Source organism: Pteronotus mesoamericanus, unplaced genomic scaffold (genome assembly GCF_021234165.1).
Source record: "Pteronotus mesoamericanus isolate MK-2021 breed Mesoamerican mustached bat unplaced genomic scaffold, CSHL_Meso_final contig_68, whole genome shotgun sequence".
In the NCBI taxonomy this organism is placed as follows: Eukaryota; Metazoa; Chordata; class Mammalia; order Chiroptera; family Mormoopidae; genus Pteronotus; species Pteronotus mesoamericanus.
Window position 1 is genome coordinate 4,148,249 of NW_026555234.1, and position 14,661 is coordinate 4,162,909.

The following is a 14,661-nucleotide window of genomic DNA, read 5'->3' on the forward strand; positions in this document are numbered from 1 at the left end:
TGAGGCCTCCGCGGGACTGCTGCAGAAAGCGGGAAAAGTGGTTTCTTGGGCAGAGGGCGGGGGTGCTGGGCAGACTCATGCACGGCCACACTGAAGGCCAGTTCATTGTGATCAAGGGCCATAGTGAAAACCAGGCAATGGAGCTCCTGCTACGTGCCAGGTGTTTGCAAGGCGCTGGGGAGCTACTGAGACATGGCTGTTGCCTCCGTCAACTAAGGTGAGAAGCGGCAAAAGGAAAACTGCAGCAGAGAGTAACTGGAGCCTGAGGAGGAGGGAATAACTAATTGAGAGGCGAGCGGGAGCCCGAGCTGGAAGGCCCGGTTAAGTATTGATGAGGTGTAACTACCACTGCTTGAACACATACTACATGCCAGGCACTGTGCTAAGCAGCTGGTATGCATTTATCTTCACTCTGGTACCTGCTGTGTCATAAATGAGTAAACGGATACTTAGAACAATGAATAACTTGCCCAAGATCCCACGGTGATGGAGCCAGAATTGAATAGTCTACAAGTGCCTTAGCCTTAATCATGTTGCTAAGGGGAGGCCAGCAAAGGTCACAGTCAAATTCATTTTCCCCCACAAGTAATCCACATTGCAAATAAAAATGTCTTGGTTGGTAGCGTGCTGATATCATATATCTGTCCTTAAGGTGCACAGAGCACACATTTAGGAACTTTAAGACACAGTCATTAGATATTGGCTTTTTTCCAGTCTGCTTTTAAGTATCATCACTATGGTGTTCAAGTAGCGCCATTTGAAATATCTGGGGAAAAAATGCTGGAAGGAGTCCAGATCCAAATACAAAGGCCCTGAAACCGCCACAGGGGAAACCAGATCTGCCTTGCCTGCACTGCACATGGGGGCCCTGGGGTTGCTGCAATGCTCCGGGAGTATCCAGTTATGAGGGAGACCCAGCACTGACCTTTGTGCGAGGAGACGGCCAACAGAAGACTATTTGATAGGAGGGACTCACTTCCTGTTACCAAGGCTTCTAACCCTACACAAGAGAGAGAAGAAAGGAGGGTGAAGACCCTAGTTGGCTTTGCAGAGATGAACCCTGGTTCTTTCGGAGTCTGAAAAGAAAAAAAAACAAAACAAGAAAAAGGAGGTATTGTGTAGAAAGGCCATATGATCCAACCAGCTGTTAAATCCTTTGCTCCAATGGGTTTGCTAGAAAGGCTGAAGAAATGACAAGAAATAAACCAGTAGAAACTTGATGTTCTTACTGTATTTCTTCTGCAAATACCCATGACATATAGAGGATAAAAAGGCAGCCAAATAACTTTTATTTCTTGGGTGGCTTCCTGGGCTATCCACCCCTGTGTCTGACACACCTCACGCCACTCTCTGTACTCCCTGCACCTCCCAGCAGAACACACTGCCCTTTATTCTGTGCGGGAGTAACCCCCTGTGTACAATGTTTCTATTACGACATTGTATTGAAATCATCTCCTCCACTAGATTCTAACTCACCTCTGTCCTATGCATTTTAGCAGATGTAGCTACTCAGGAAATGTCTGTTGACTTAAGGAAATGCTTCCGTATGTTTACAAACACTGCAATGTACTGTAGTACAACTCTGTGCTCCTCTTTGGCCCAGGAGCTCCTCAAGTGTAACATCGTGTCTTATTCATCTTTCTCTGCATTGTCTAGCATGGTGCCTAACAGCGCATGAGTGATGGGAGATGGCAGTTTTCTGGGACAGTATAAATTTAGGTCCCACATTCCCAGCCGGTGAAATTTCTCAGATGTTGGAAAAAGGGGATTAATATGAACACTATACAGGGGCTTCGCATTTAAACTTCACAACAAATCTAGGAGGCAGGTATAATCCCGGGGTGCAGAGGAGGAAAGAGGCCCAGAGAGGTTTACTTCTTGCCCAAGTCCACCCAAGTGGTCAATGCCAGGCCTGAGGCTCAACAGCTGGTGCCCGCGGTCCTTTCCTCCCCCGAGTTCCCGCTGGGGAGAAGTGAGAAAGAGGCTGGGGACTGAGAGCCGAGGCCTGCCCCAGGGTACTTCTCAGCTTTGGAGCCAGGGGCACCCGCGGAACCGTAGGGCTAACGGAGCGGCGTCGCGCATCCCCGCCCGTCCCTCCTTCTGCGGCACCCGTAAGCTCGGCCCTCCGGAAGAAAATGGGATGTTTTCGACCGTGAGAGGATGCGCATTTTGAGTTCAAATCATTTTAGGATTGGAAGGCGTAGCCTGCGAAACCAACTCCCCGCTAGATTCTCACCAACTAAAACCCAGACACATCACGATCTCTAGCGCTCACGGAAAAGGACGCCTAACCCCGGAAGTCGATGCCGGAAGTTCCGGCTGTCTGACGTCACTTCCATCGCGTTACTAGGGGCGCCAAGATGGACGCTCTCCGGGCCCGGGAGCAGCTCCGGAGGCGATACCTGTTCCCCCCCGACGCCGAGGCGTCGCTGGACGGCGAAGGCTACGCCAGGCAGGGTGAGGCGCTCTTCCGGACGCACTCCGAGGCGCGCCGGGGTTCCCGGGGCTGAGACGCCCGAAAACGGCCGGCCTCGCGAGCCTCGCGCAGCCCTGCCCGGGCAGGAGGGGCCGGGTTTAGTTTCTCAAGGTTTAGCAGTAGTTTTCAAGGAGGTTATTTAGTGTCCTAAAAGATTCTTAGAGATCACGGAGTCCTGCGCGTCTCCCTCCTAAGCTGCGCTTTAGGATCCCCCGGAATGATCATCTAACACCATTAAAAATACCCACCGGTTCTAAGAATCAACCAAACATACTCGTACCGGTACGCCAGGCCGTGTGTGCGAAGTGTCACACCTCAGCACTGCTTGTAGTAGCAGAGAGCTGGTTGGAGACTCGCAGGCAGACTTTTGTCTACCAACGTGGGTGGTTTTCAAAGGGCGGCGCAGAACTGAGTGGTGTGCCACCCACCACTTGGGTACAGACGGGATGCCGGGCGGTGTGTGCTTTCCTGTAGATGCGGAGGGTGTAGAAGAATCCACGGGAAGTGGATACTGGTGGTTGCTTCTGGCCAGGGGAACTGGGAGAGATGGATTTCATTTTAGATCTTTTTGTCCTGTATGTTATAAGCCATTTGCATTTATTATTTTCTAAAAATAAACAGAAAGCATCATGTCCAGGCATGCTGGCTTATAAATTTGGAGGGTATTATCTTCCGGAACTTGTATTATGAACAAGTTTCTTAGACATCCTAAAGGTTGACAACCTCCGATGTATACCAGTGGATGTCAGTCACTTGGGGAACTTGTGAGAAATAACTCAGTAGATCCAACCCGAGCTGCCTGTTCTTTCATACTGGGTCCCAGGGCTAGACCTAGTGTGCCCTTTCCAATTTTGAGCTGCCTTAAAAGGTTGTGCTTGTTTAACATAGTTACAAGTAGTATTTTTGGGAAATCACAAGTTTGTTTCGTGCTCTAACGTTTGCCCTTTGCATTTTCCTTAATAGGATAATTACTTTCCTAAATGAAATATGAAACATAATGTTAAAATTCTTATATTACCAAGTGCCATCATTCTTTCTGAAAGACTGAATATGTAGATTTGATTTCAAAATTCATGTAGAGGAAAAAAGGTGACTATGTAGAACATGTTTTATAGTGAGCTCCTAGTAATTATTTCTGCAAATATAAACCGATATTGGTTTTACAAAAGAACTTCATTCTATGCTGGGAGAGAATCTGGTTCTTAGAAAGCTCTAGGAAATTTTTTTATTTGGCTTAAAAGATGTTAATTTCCCCACACGAACTTATGGTAATTTAATAAGTTGAAATCTCCCTTATTTGCAGGAGCCTCTGCAGCTGTTGAGAAAAAGCAGAAACCTCTTCCAAGACTTAATGTCCATTCTGGATTCTGGATATTGGCCTCCATTGTTGTGACCTATTATGCTGATTTCTTTAAAACTATTAAAGAAAACTTTCACACTAGTAGGTAAGAAAACTTTGCTGGCGCAAACGTTAAACACTCTTGTCTTATTCTTCATGTTTTATTTTTGTCTGTTGAATCCTTCTAGTGCTTAGCAGGGGCCTGGTTTCTGCAAGGCATGGCGTTGGGAGGGCGGGAGATAGCCGGGTGAGTCGGAGGGCGCACGCTCTGCGTGTGTGCAGCGGACGGGGTGAGACAGAAGTTGTTTCCTCGTGCCTTTCAGCACAGGGGTGTTGTAGGATGGGCAAGGGGTATATTAGAGAAGGACCTAACCCATCTGTAAGTCACAGAAGGAGAAAGTCTGCCTGTAGGTCTTCGTGAAGGTAAAGCGCGGGAACACTAGGAGGAGGGAGTGAGCGCTGTGGTGAGTAAGAGTAAGGCCTTAAGGCTTGTGCTCACGGCGTAGGTGCCACTAACAAGGTAACAACAGGGAGTGGCTGGGTTACTGTCGAGGTGAAGGTCACTAGTTAATCTTAGGCGTTCACGTGGAGGAGGAGGCTGTGGGTCGTTCCAGAGTCCTCTGAACATTGGAGAGTGTAATAGAGGCCCCTAGGTCACAGAAGACAGAGGAAGAGATGTTGGCGAGCCTCAGAGCTGGCATTGGGGGGGGTCTGATCGTGTCGTGTGCAAGTATTTCTGGAGGGACCAGGGAGGCTTGAGAGGCGTGGCTGGGCCGTTTGATCCTGTCTTGCAGTGGCTCTGCAGAGGCCTTCGGGAGGAGCAGTGCCGGCGGGAGGGGCGGCCTGGGAGAGCGAGAGCGCAGGCAGCCAGGGGAAGGGAGGCCGAGGGGAGTTTATTTAAACTGCGGGAGGGAGGAAGCGGGTTCCTCTCTTTCCTTATTTCTACAAGCGGGAACTTGCCCTGAACACCCCCACCTTCTGCCCTTCTGCCTCACTCGCTCCTTCCCCGGGAGGTGGTGTGGCTTCCTGATTGGGTCTGTGATGAAGAACGAGACATGTGCCGCTCAGCACCTTCTCCCTCTTGCAAGCCAAGCACGGATTCCAGCCTGCTTTTCTGTGCCATCCTTTTGTCGGGCAGCCCCAGCATGGGGTGGTCGCTAGGTTTCCACTGCATCTTGGAAGCTGGTGGGTGAGTTTGTCTGTTTCTGGGTGTCAATGTTAGGAGGCTCTTTGTCTTTGTTCCCCAGAGCCATGTTCCCACAGCTCTGTGCAGACGCTGGCAGCTGATCTTCATTAGCCTGACTCCTGTGTCCCTCGGTTGGTTTAGAACTCGGGCCAGGAAAAGGAATAGTTACTTCAAACCCCGCCAGTAGCAGCTGCCCCATCATTCAGCAAATACTTCACGAGAGCCTGAGATGGGTTCGGCTCTGGTGGGGAGATAAAGGAGGCCCGGCTGCTCCTTCTGGGCCCAGCCAGCCAGGTGGACAGGTCACGTGGGGCGCGCACGTAAGTGTGCGCACAGGATGCTGTGTGAGCACCTGGAAAGGACGCCTAGTCCGTGCCAGCCTCCAGCTGTGGGCCTTTTTGAGGTTAGAAGAGATGAGAGGATTTATGTATTCGCGTTTTTATGTTCACGTTCTTTCATGAGATGGTGAGAAAAAGAGTAGGTAGCGACACGTGTAAGGAGCCGGGCGCCTGCAGCCGTAGCACAGCGAGCGCACCGCCACTGCCGTTGTGGGAAGAGCCGGGACTCGGCCTCTGGGATCATGGAGCAGGGCAAAGAAGTAGAAGTCGCAGGCCTGGCCTCAGGTACATGTCACCCCTAGAAGAAATGGTGAATGCGGGCACAGAGGCCGAGGCCTCTGTGGGCGTGGGGGCCTGAAGAGCAAGGCCCGAAAGCCGCTGAAGGTGCCTCTGCCTTCTCGCAGACGGTTCGGTCCCCTGACACCCGAGGTGATTTCTTTTTCTGCCCTGCTCTTAGCTCAAGTTCAGAAGCCTGGCGAGGCAGTAAGATTCTCTGAATCTGTGCCAGGGTATAAAATCGTATATTCGAAGTCAGGAGGGACAAGTCGGCATTAAAAACAAAGCCAAAATATCGGATGCTTTGGAAGTCAAAATTTAACAAAAAAAATCCTGGTTGTGCATGTCAAAATCAGCTTAGGAAATAAAGGAAAAAACAACTGACCATCCCAGATGCTCAGGGCCTTCCTCAGAACCAACGCCCCCCGCCCCGCGCCCCATCAGCTACAGAAACGGGCGCAAGATCGCTTCCCTGAGAAAGCTGCGAGGCGGCTGACGCACAGCCAGGGCGGAGGGCCTGCGACGTACAGGTTCGTTTTGTTTGGGCCGGTTTTTAATTTCGTATAGTCTTTACCGTATGTGGACGTAGTAGCCACATAGGATCCGTGTGCAGAGGAAAAGCTGAGAGGAAGAGAGGAAGGCCTCTGACGAAGTGAGGAGCGCACCGTGACTCGAGCCCTGTGTCCTCAGCCCTTCTCTACCAGCTCCTCCTACGGAGGCTTTTTAAAGACATTTTTCCCCTAATCATTCCCTTCCATACTACATGAATATCTGTGCTTTATATGTACAAAATCGAGTGCGCGCCTCGCTTTGGAGGCGGTAGCGCGCCTGCTGAGAATGCACAGGCCGGCAGGAGAGAGTCTTTGGGGCCCCTCCAAAGGGGCACAGAAGCATTTTCCGCAGAGAGGAAGAGCGTCAGGGCACAACAGGGACCCCCGCTGGGGGTTCAGGCCCTTTTCTGAACGCGATCTCGTCGTCGCGGCTGCTCTGTGCATAAGCAGCGTCACTACTGCTGAAGCACGCCGAGGTGACCTGCTCGGCCCGGAGTCACAAAGCGGGTCACGCGAGGGCTGAGGTCGGACTCGGATTTCGAAGCCGTGCCCCTGACCGCTGCCCTCCGCCGCTCGCAGCTGTGAACCCCAGAGTCGTCATCACAGGAATCCGGAGCGTTGCCGTCGTTGGGAGTCCGCTCAGTGGCTGTGAGCTTGACGGTTCCAGGCCCTGTTCCCCGTCTTCTACGTGGGGTCCCAGTCTTCTCCCCGTGGAGAAGCAAACGACACGGGTGTCGGGTTGGGTTGGGGGACTGGGAAAGGGACTTTGTTCCCCAAACCTGGTCCCCTCCCATGACCAGCAGGGGCCGGAAGGAAGGCGTCGGTGGGTTCACACACACAGAGTCAGGTTAGGTTCAATTAGGAGTGAGGAAAAAAGACATTGCCTCTTGGAGGGGCATCGGAGATCTTCTAATAATGCGAGGGTTTATTCAGAAATATTTTGTGAGAGACAACAGGAACTAACCATCCTCCACACTGGTTTTCAGCGCTCTAAGAGAGCCTGCTTGGGGGGGTCAAGGGCGCCCTGTTTACCGCTCTCACACTCAGCGCTTTAGGAGCGAACAGAAAGCTGCTCTCTGTCCTCTACTTTCGCAGGAAGTGTGTTGCCGTAACCAGGGGTCTTTTTTGGTTGGGTAGCTTATGAAAGCACATGTGCGTGCGTGTATTTAAAGTCGTACTTTCTCGTCCGCCATGGATCCCAGGCTCATCCCTTCCTGCCCCTGCTCCCAGGGGATGGAGACTCTCTGAGACCTGGGACGGAGTAACGGTGGGTCCCTCTGCGTTCCTTTTACGGTCAGTGTTCTCACTGAAACAGAGGTTTGGGCTGTCACTGAAGGCTTTTAAGGTGTCTGCTAATTGCTAAGTGCTGTCCACCCTGGCATCGTTTTTGTCTCTGCAGCTGGTTTCTCTCTGGCGGCGCCTTGTTGCTTACCAGCTTGGCCATTGCGTTCTACTGCATTCTCTACCTGGAGTGGTATCGCGGGATTGGAGACTACGACGTCAAGTACCCAGCCTTGATACCCATTACAACTGCCACCTTTATTGTGGCGGGGGTTTGGTAAGTTAGCTTTGAAATGACTGATAGGAGTAAAAATTTTCCTGATCAGGACTGTTGTACATCTTACAAATTTCAGAGGAGAAAAAGGAATAACAGGAAAATAGTCTCCCTGTCATTTCTAGTCTCCAGTTCCCTTTCCAGCAGTATCTTTCTTTATGTATTTATTTAAAACACAAATGCTGACAAGCTATATACTCCCCGACTCTGCAGTTTTCTTTTTAAATCATTTTCACTGTGAGGCATAATACATACAGAAAGTAGAAAAGACGAAATCGCGCAGCTGAGCGAATCAGGGAGGGAGCGCTGCGGGGAGCCCCGCCCAGGACCAGAAGGGGACCAGCTGCGCCGGCCAAGCCCTCCCTCGCCTCCTGCGGTCGCCACACGCCACGCACGCCACGCACGCCACATGCCACATGCCACACACCACATGCTGGCCTGCCCGGGAATGTGTCTGGTCTTTACGCTCACCGCTTCCTTTTGCATCTCTTCAATACTCCATTTTTGTTTTGTCTGTTTTTGAACTTTATAAAAATGTATTCTTACATATTCTTTACGTTTGCTTTTTCTGATACGTTATGTATGATTTTTCCATCTTGTGCATGACAATTACTTACCACGGTTTAAAAGTCCAGCCTCTAGCCGAATCCCAGGTTATTTTTCCTACTGTTGACAGCACTTGGATTGTTTCCAGCCTGGCGGTGGCGTTAATGATGTTATCAAGAACATTGTAGGATATGTCTCATGCATCGCTGCACGTTCCTGTTCTATACACACGCATGCGCGCGCGTATATACTTACCTCTAGGAGTGAAATTTTTGGCTCACAGGATGTGCATACCTCCAGCTTCTGCAAATAATGCCAGACTGTTTTACGAGATTTTTTTTTTTTTTTTTTTTTTTGGTAATGAGCCCTGAATAGTTTGTAGTTCTTCCGTATCGGCGCGCGTAGGGGTACCTCACTGTTTTTAGTAGTTACATAGTTATCACCACATGGACATCCCATGGTTTATTTAACCAGCTCCCCGTTGTTGGGCTTACGGTTGTTTTTATTCTTTCACTGCTGTAATTTAAAAATACCAAAATCAGTATCCCCCTTTATTAATAGGCACTCAGTGAAATATTTATAAAAGTACACTTGCTCACTGAAGAAAAAATCTGTTAATTACAGGAAACACAAAGGAAATAAATCCCATGATCCTGCCAGTCAGGGAGAAAAGCTACTGTATGTACAGAAAGTTCTCACTTAACATCGTCCTTAGGTTCTGCGACTTTATGTGAAACAATATGTAACGGAACCAGTTTTTCCACAGGCTAGTAGATATAAACAAGAGTTAGATTCCTAATGAAATGATGTTATTCAAGGAACTGCCGTTGATTGTGGATAGCCCTGTAGGTTTTTTCCTTTCTTGATATTAAATGAATTTAGATTTTGGAAAAATATACTTTTGTACCTATTCATTTTAAATCTATTTTTTAAATTATTTTCCATTGTTGAAGTTTAAGGGTATTTAACATATTACATTGCGACATGGCTGTTACTAACTCTTCAGTAATATAGGTAAATAGGTGTGTTAATTTACATTTTCTTGTAAGGCTCCTATCACCCTCAGAAAAGTTATTTTTCAGAACAGCATAATTATAGTTATTTTAAAGTTCTACTTACTAAAACCTTGTATATTAAAATCAGTTACTCTCTGAAGGATTGAATTAACTATAGTTTTCCCTCTTTAACTTCTGCTTCTCTAAGTTCAGTCCGCAAAAATCAGTTGCACCTAGAAAGTGTTTTATTCTTCCCTTGGTAATGGGAATAGTGTTTTTCTCAGTGGAACATTAAATAGAAAGTAATAAATGGTTATTTTTTTCATTCTGTTTCTAACCGTAAAAGCTTTTAACCATCTTTTTACCATAGTCATTCAATAGTGTGCGAGATCGTGAGAGCCAGCTGCGGCCGCTTGGGTGCATGTCCCACTGGAGACACTAGCGCTCAGAGACTTAAGTTCCTATGGGGCCATGCCAGCTTTCAGCAGAGGACCTTTAGTGATTCCAGTTCCAAGTACTCTTAGCAGAGGTTGTGACATTTCCAATATTTCCTAAATCACATCTCTGAGGGGAAAAAAAAACATATAATGTTGCTGGCTGAGTGAACTTTCCCAAACTGAGGAAAAAAGTGAGTTCTTTAAATCTGGATTCTATAGTAGAATATGCATGGGGGGGGGGGATTTTTTTAATTCAGAAGGGAAGGGAGAGAGAAAGAGAAAGAAATAGCAATATGTGGTTGCCTCTTGTGTCCCCCACTGGGGACCTGGTCCGCAACCCAGGTATGTGCCCTGACTGGGAATTGAACCAGTGACTCTTTGGTTCACAGGCCAGCGCCCAATCTACTGAGCCAGGGCCAAAAACAGGTTTTGAACTTGTCAGTTTTGATGCCTTTTAGTGCTTCTGCCATTTTTTATTTCACCTCTTCCACACCAGTAAAATGTTTCCCTTTGAGGACTTTTTTCATCTGGGAAGCAAAAAAGAAAAAAAACTCGCTTAGGGCGAGCCCAGGTGAATAGGGAGGGTAGGGCACGGGAGTTAGGTCAGAAACTGCTGATTACTCAGTGCGGTGTAGAGAGGTGCGCTCATAAATCCCCATCAGGAAACGGGCAAACCTGTTGAAAGAGTCTTCAAAAAAAAATTCACCGAAGCCGAATGCAGCAGCCTCTCACAACAGTGCCAGCTGGCACATTGATACAGATGGGTTCCTAGAACACTCACGTAGCGGGGGAAGCGTGTACTACAAGGGGCCCACCCTCCAGAAAATAATTCGGGGTTTTTTTTTTGGTCTGCCCTCGTATTTGTGTAAAATATACCTAGAGTTGTCAACCATGTGTTTTTGTCTTTTTCTTTCAGCTTCAACATTGCTTTATGGCCTGTGTGGTCATTTTTCACTCCGCTGCTGTTGTTTACCCAGTTTATGGGAGTTGTAATGTTCATCTCCCTCCTGGGATGATTCCTAACGGTAAGCTCTCCAGGATGGTGTTGCTAATACTAACCCCACCCGAGACACGCCTTCCAGGGCAATTTTCAGGCGATGCAACAGTAATGGACGGCTTGTTGCTCATTTCAGTTGTGTTCACCCGGCAGCTGTTCACCCACTGAACTCAGGTGAAAGGGCCTGAGCCCCCTCCCTTCCGTCTGCTTTAGTCCTGACTAGCCCTGAGAGAGGGCGCCCTGCCCTGCAGAGACCTTGTGGAGACAGCACGTGCACCGTCTGATGTAAACGAGTTCATGCAGTAGGCCATTTTTTTTTAATTGACATCCACTTACATACAAGTGAATGTTGGCTAGATTGTTCTTAAGGATTGGAAATTTGGAGAAAATGAACAATGTTACCCATTTGGGGGGGAAAAATTCTGTCATTTTCTAACTATTCTGGCTCCCCCATAAAAATCTGCTGGCTGACACGTGACCTTTCCCTCGGGTTATTCATGGAGTCCCGGCCTCCCCACAGACGCCTGCGGCGCCCCCAGGGCCCGCTGCCCGACTCGGCGGTCTGTGTGTGGGCGCCACGTAGCTCATCTGTTAATGGCGTGTGGATCGAGAGCGCTCACCGTATGTGCTTAGGGACACGGTGAAAAACAGAGATAGTCTCTCCCTTCGTGCCACTAGCAACAGAACTTGGAGGAAGTTACTTCATATGTTAAGTCACAGGATGAAAACTGCGTCCAGAGCAGTAAAAATTAATACAATAAGAAAATTACTGGGGCTAAGGAAACCTGACCTTTCAGCTAACGGACAGCACGCTCTCCCTCTGGAGTCTTTAAGGAAAGTCACTGCAGCCACAAAAGAGGAAACGGACGTCACCTGGGTGTTCCCAGGCTGAAAAGAATCGCTGGCCCGTCCACGGCTGTGCTGATGTGCGGAGCCCCTCCACACAAGGGCCTGCGAGGGGTCCCGGGGACCCGGGGCGCCCTTTACCCCGGCGGCTGTGTGCCACCGCAGGAGCAGGCCCTCAGCGGCCGTGTCTCCTGCTTCCCCCGCTCTCCTGGCTGGACGTCTTTGCTCAGTGTTGAGTTTCCACATGCGCTGGGGAGCTTCCGGCTTACTGCCCACGTGAATTTGTGGTTAGTGAGGGCGAGCCAGCCAGTGCCGTAGGCTTGTACGCTGAGCCCTGCGTTCTGACATTGCATCCGACGGCACAGTGCGAATTGTCTCACTCGGGGCGTAAATGCTGGCTCTCTTTTAGGTGCAACGGCAGGGAGGTGTAAAGTGGGGTGATCAAGCATCCAGCCGGCCGAAAGTGCATCCCAAACGTGAAAAGGCCACAGTGTGTTTTTGCATCTTGAAGTGAGTGGTTTTCTGGGAAAAATTGTCACTTCATCGAACTGTGATTGAAATCAGAGTAAATTGTTTCATTTGCACATTCTTAAAGTCAAGTGATTATTGAATTTTTCAGATTCAGCATAAGAATATTCTCTTCAAAATAGGAATGGCTGATTTGCAATGTTAATCTGTTTGAATCATTGGAGAAAGGACTGGTGTAAAAATTTAAACGAAGGCTCACGACAGGTGCATCATGTGCCCCCGATACCGTAGGTGGCTTGCTCACTCGTTGCAGGAGCAGCCGTTCGTTGCGGAGGATGACGACGTGTCCATGTGCCTTTGACCCAACTTCAGCAGTTCCCTTAGATCCCATTTTTATAATCTTTTCCTTGACACTTTTCCTTGACAGGTGGGAGGACCAGCAGAACGTATTGTATGCATTCCCTTCACTTTAGATTTTATCATGTAAATTACGGGGTTTTTAGCATGTCTAACATAGGAGCTTTTAATGATTTTTAGGTATGTATAATCTTCCCTGAACATTTAAATAAAATATTTTTATAACTTTCTTCTGGGTTTTGTTAACACAAACTCTGGAGTAGTTTCCGTGTTTAGCTATTTGCAATCCAGGTTAGTAGTAGTGATAAGGCCTCTGGTCAAAGAAGGCTCCTCCGCCCTTCAGAGGCCCCATGAGGACACTGTTCACACTTCCAAGGGCAGATGTGTTCCCCTGGAACCCAAGCACCGTAAGCCCGTGGCATAGAAAGTCCCTGGTGTTGATCTTTTCCCCGTACAGGGACTTGCAGAGATGACCTGATTCAGTCCCCACTTGTGTCCGACTCGGGTCACACCCTGTACCTCCAGCTCCGAAGTGGGGACAACATCTGTCTTGTAGGGTTGTGCGCAGGAGGGATGATGTTGATAAGGTGCTGTTACAGGCCTGGCAGACAGTGGGCGCCCACTCAGCACATGGTGATGGAGAGGGAAGGCGAGGCAGAGCGGACCCCGGAGCGGGAGAGGGCAGGCCCGCTCAGCAGGCAGGAGCCCGGCCTGTGTGTGCCTGGCGTGAGGGTGCGGGGAGAGTCACACTTAAAGCGAAGAGTGGGGGCGGGCAGGCGTCAGCCAGGGATGCGGGGCTCCAGTCCGAGGCCGAGGCTGCGGACCCTGCCAGGGAGCGTTCCAGAGCGCCGGTTCCGACCCACTGCAGGCGCAGGCTGGAGCCAAAGGTCAGTGCCCTGGTGCTAACGCCCACAAACTCTGTACCTGTCTGCCTGGATAGACTGTGCAGAGGCATAGTTACCTATCTTTGGATAGAGCCTGCAATGGAATAAACTATGCATCCATCTACCTGCCTATATCTATCTATCCATCTACCTCTATCTTTTCCTACAGAATAGATTCACTACTTGGATAGAAATCTAAGGCTGAGATTTTCTGATGAATACAGTTTGTTAGGATCCAGTTAGCCAAACGCCAATACTGCGGTCAACTAGGATGGTAAGATTTCCCTGTTCCTTAAAAAGAGACATTTTAATAAACTTGTCTAAACAGGATCATGCCTGGTCCTTATTTCTGTTAAATAACTAGTATACAAGTTATTTATGAGCCTTTTCCTATTATAACTATTAAATAAGTGTCAACCAATAATGCTATTGCTTCTAAACAAGCACCCCCTCTTAAGAATAATGAGTAACAGTTACTAGTAAATCAGGTGAAAATCTTCCCCACGAAAGGCAGGGAGACGGCAGAAGGTGTGTACTCTCAAAACCACCCCTGGCTTTGACAGTCCCAGGTGTCAAGACCAAGTCTCCAGCCCGGCCCGCACACCAGTTGCTCAGGCCTCCCACTCAGAGGGCAGGGCTGTTCTGGAAGAATTCTGCCGATTTGTGCGCACAGCCCGCGCAGGGTTGAGGCCTCTCCCGCTCTGGCGTCTGGGGTTCAGGCATCTCTGCAGAAGCTGGAACATTTAACTGTCAGGGCACATGACGGTGACGAAATCTAACCGTGCACTAGGACAAATACGCGGCTGGGGAGGCGGCGATCTTTCTAGGAGGCTCTCGCAGGATGTGAGGCCCCTGCTGGTTACTGTGCAACGAGGGCCCCTGGCTTCACTGAAGCAAAAGGAAGACGCATCGGAAAGAAATTGGGGGTGGGGGGGCCCTGGAGAGCCACACGTTCGGAAGGGGGACAGTGTGGGGAGGGGCCAGGGCTCTAGGCAACGGGGGCCCTTACCTGCCTCCTCAGCAGCCGCAGTGAGGATGGGTGCCTTCCCTCAAAATGATTTTCTCGAAAGACTGACTCAGCTCAGTATTCCTGAGGAGGGAAAGTTTGGTGGTTTCTAGGGACTGTTTACATGCAATCCCTGGAGGTAATTCAATGCAGTAGCAGTTAGTAGCGTTTGCGTAAACTAAGGAGTAACCATAAAGAAGCAGAATTGGAGGTTCTGGGTCAAGGGAAGGTGGGGAGTTGAAGAGAAGAGTAACTGGTTCCCAAAAGGGCTGTGAAAATCTCTCCGTCCCACTCACGTGCTTGGCAGTAACATTATTGAGTGGAAACGGCATGTAAGCCTTGAACTTGAGCAGGGTTGGGAGCCCCGAGTGAGCGGCTTGTGCAGGTGACGCAGGCTCCTGTGA

At 49.3% G+C, this 14,661-nt stretch overlaps 1 protein-coding gene across 2 annotated transcripts; it reads left to right on the forward strand.

Annotated features, from left to right (window-relative positions):
* Positions 1-2,347: 2,347 nt before the first annotated feature.
* On the forward strand, positions 2,348-12,561 carry TMEM128 (transmembrane protein 128). 2 transcript variants are annotated; one of them, XM_054581936.1, is made up of 5 exons: positions 2,348-2,457; positions 3,780-3,921; positions 7,566-7,724; positions 10,616-10,724; positions 10,833-12,561. In XM_054581936.1, the coding sequence occupies exons 1-4, from the start codon at positions 2,361-2,363 to the stop codon at positions 10,713-10,715; spliced, it is 498 nt and encodes a 165-aa protein (XP_054437911.1). In that variant the 5' UTR covers positions 2,348-2,360; the 3' UTR covers positions 10,716-10,724; positions 10,833-12,561. The 2 variants fall into 2 exon arrangements, with proteins under 2 accessions (XP_054437911.1, XP_054437910.1); XM_054581935.1 differs by having other exon boundaries at positions 11,952-12,561.
* Positions 12,562-14,661: the final 2,100 nt, after the last annotated feature.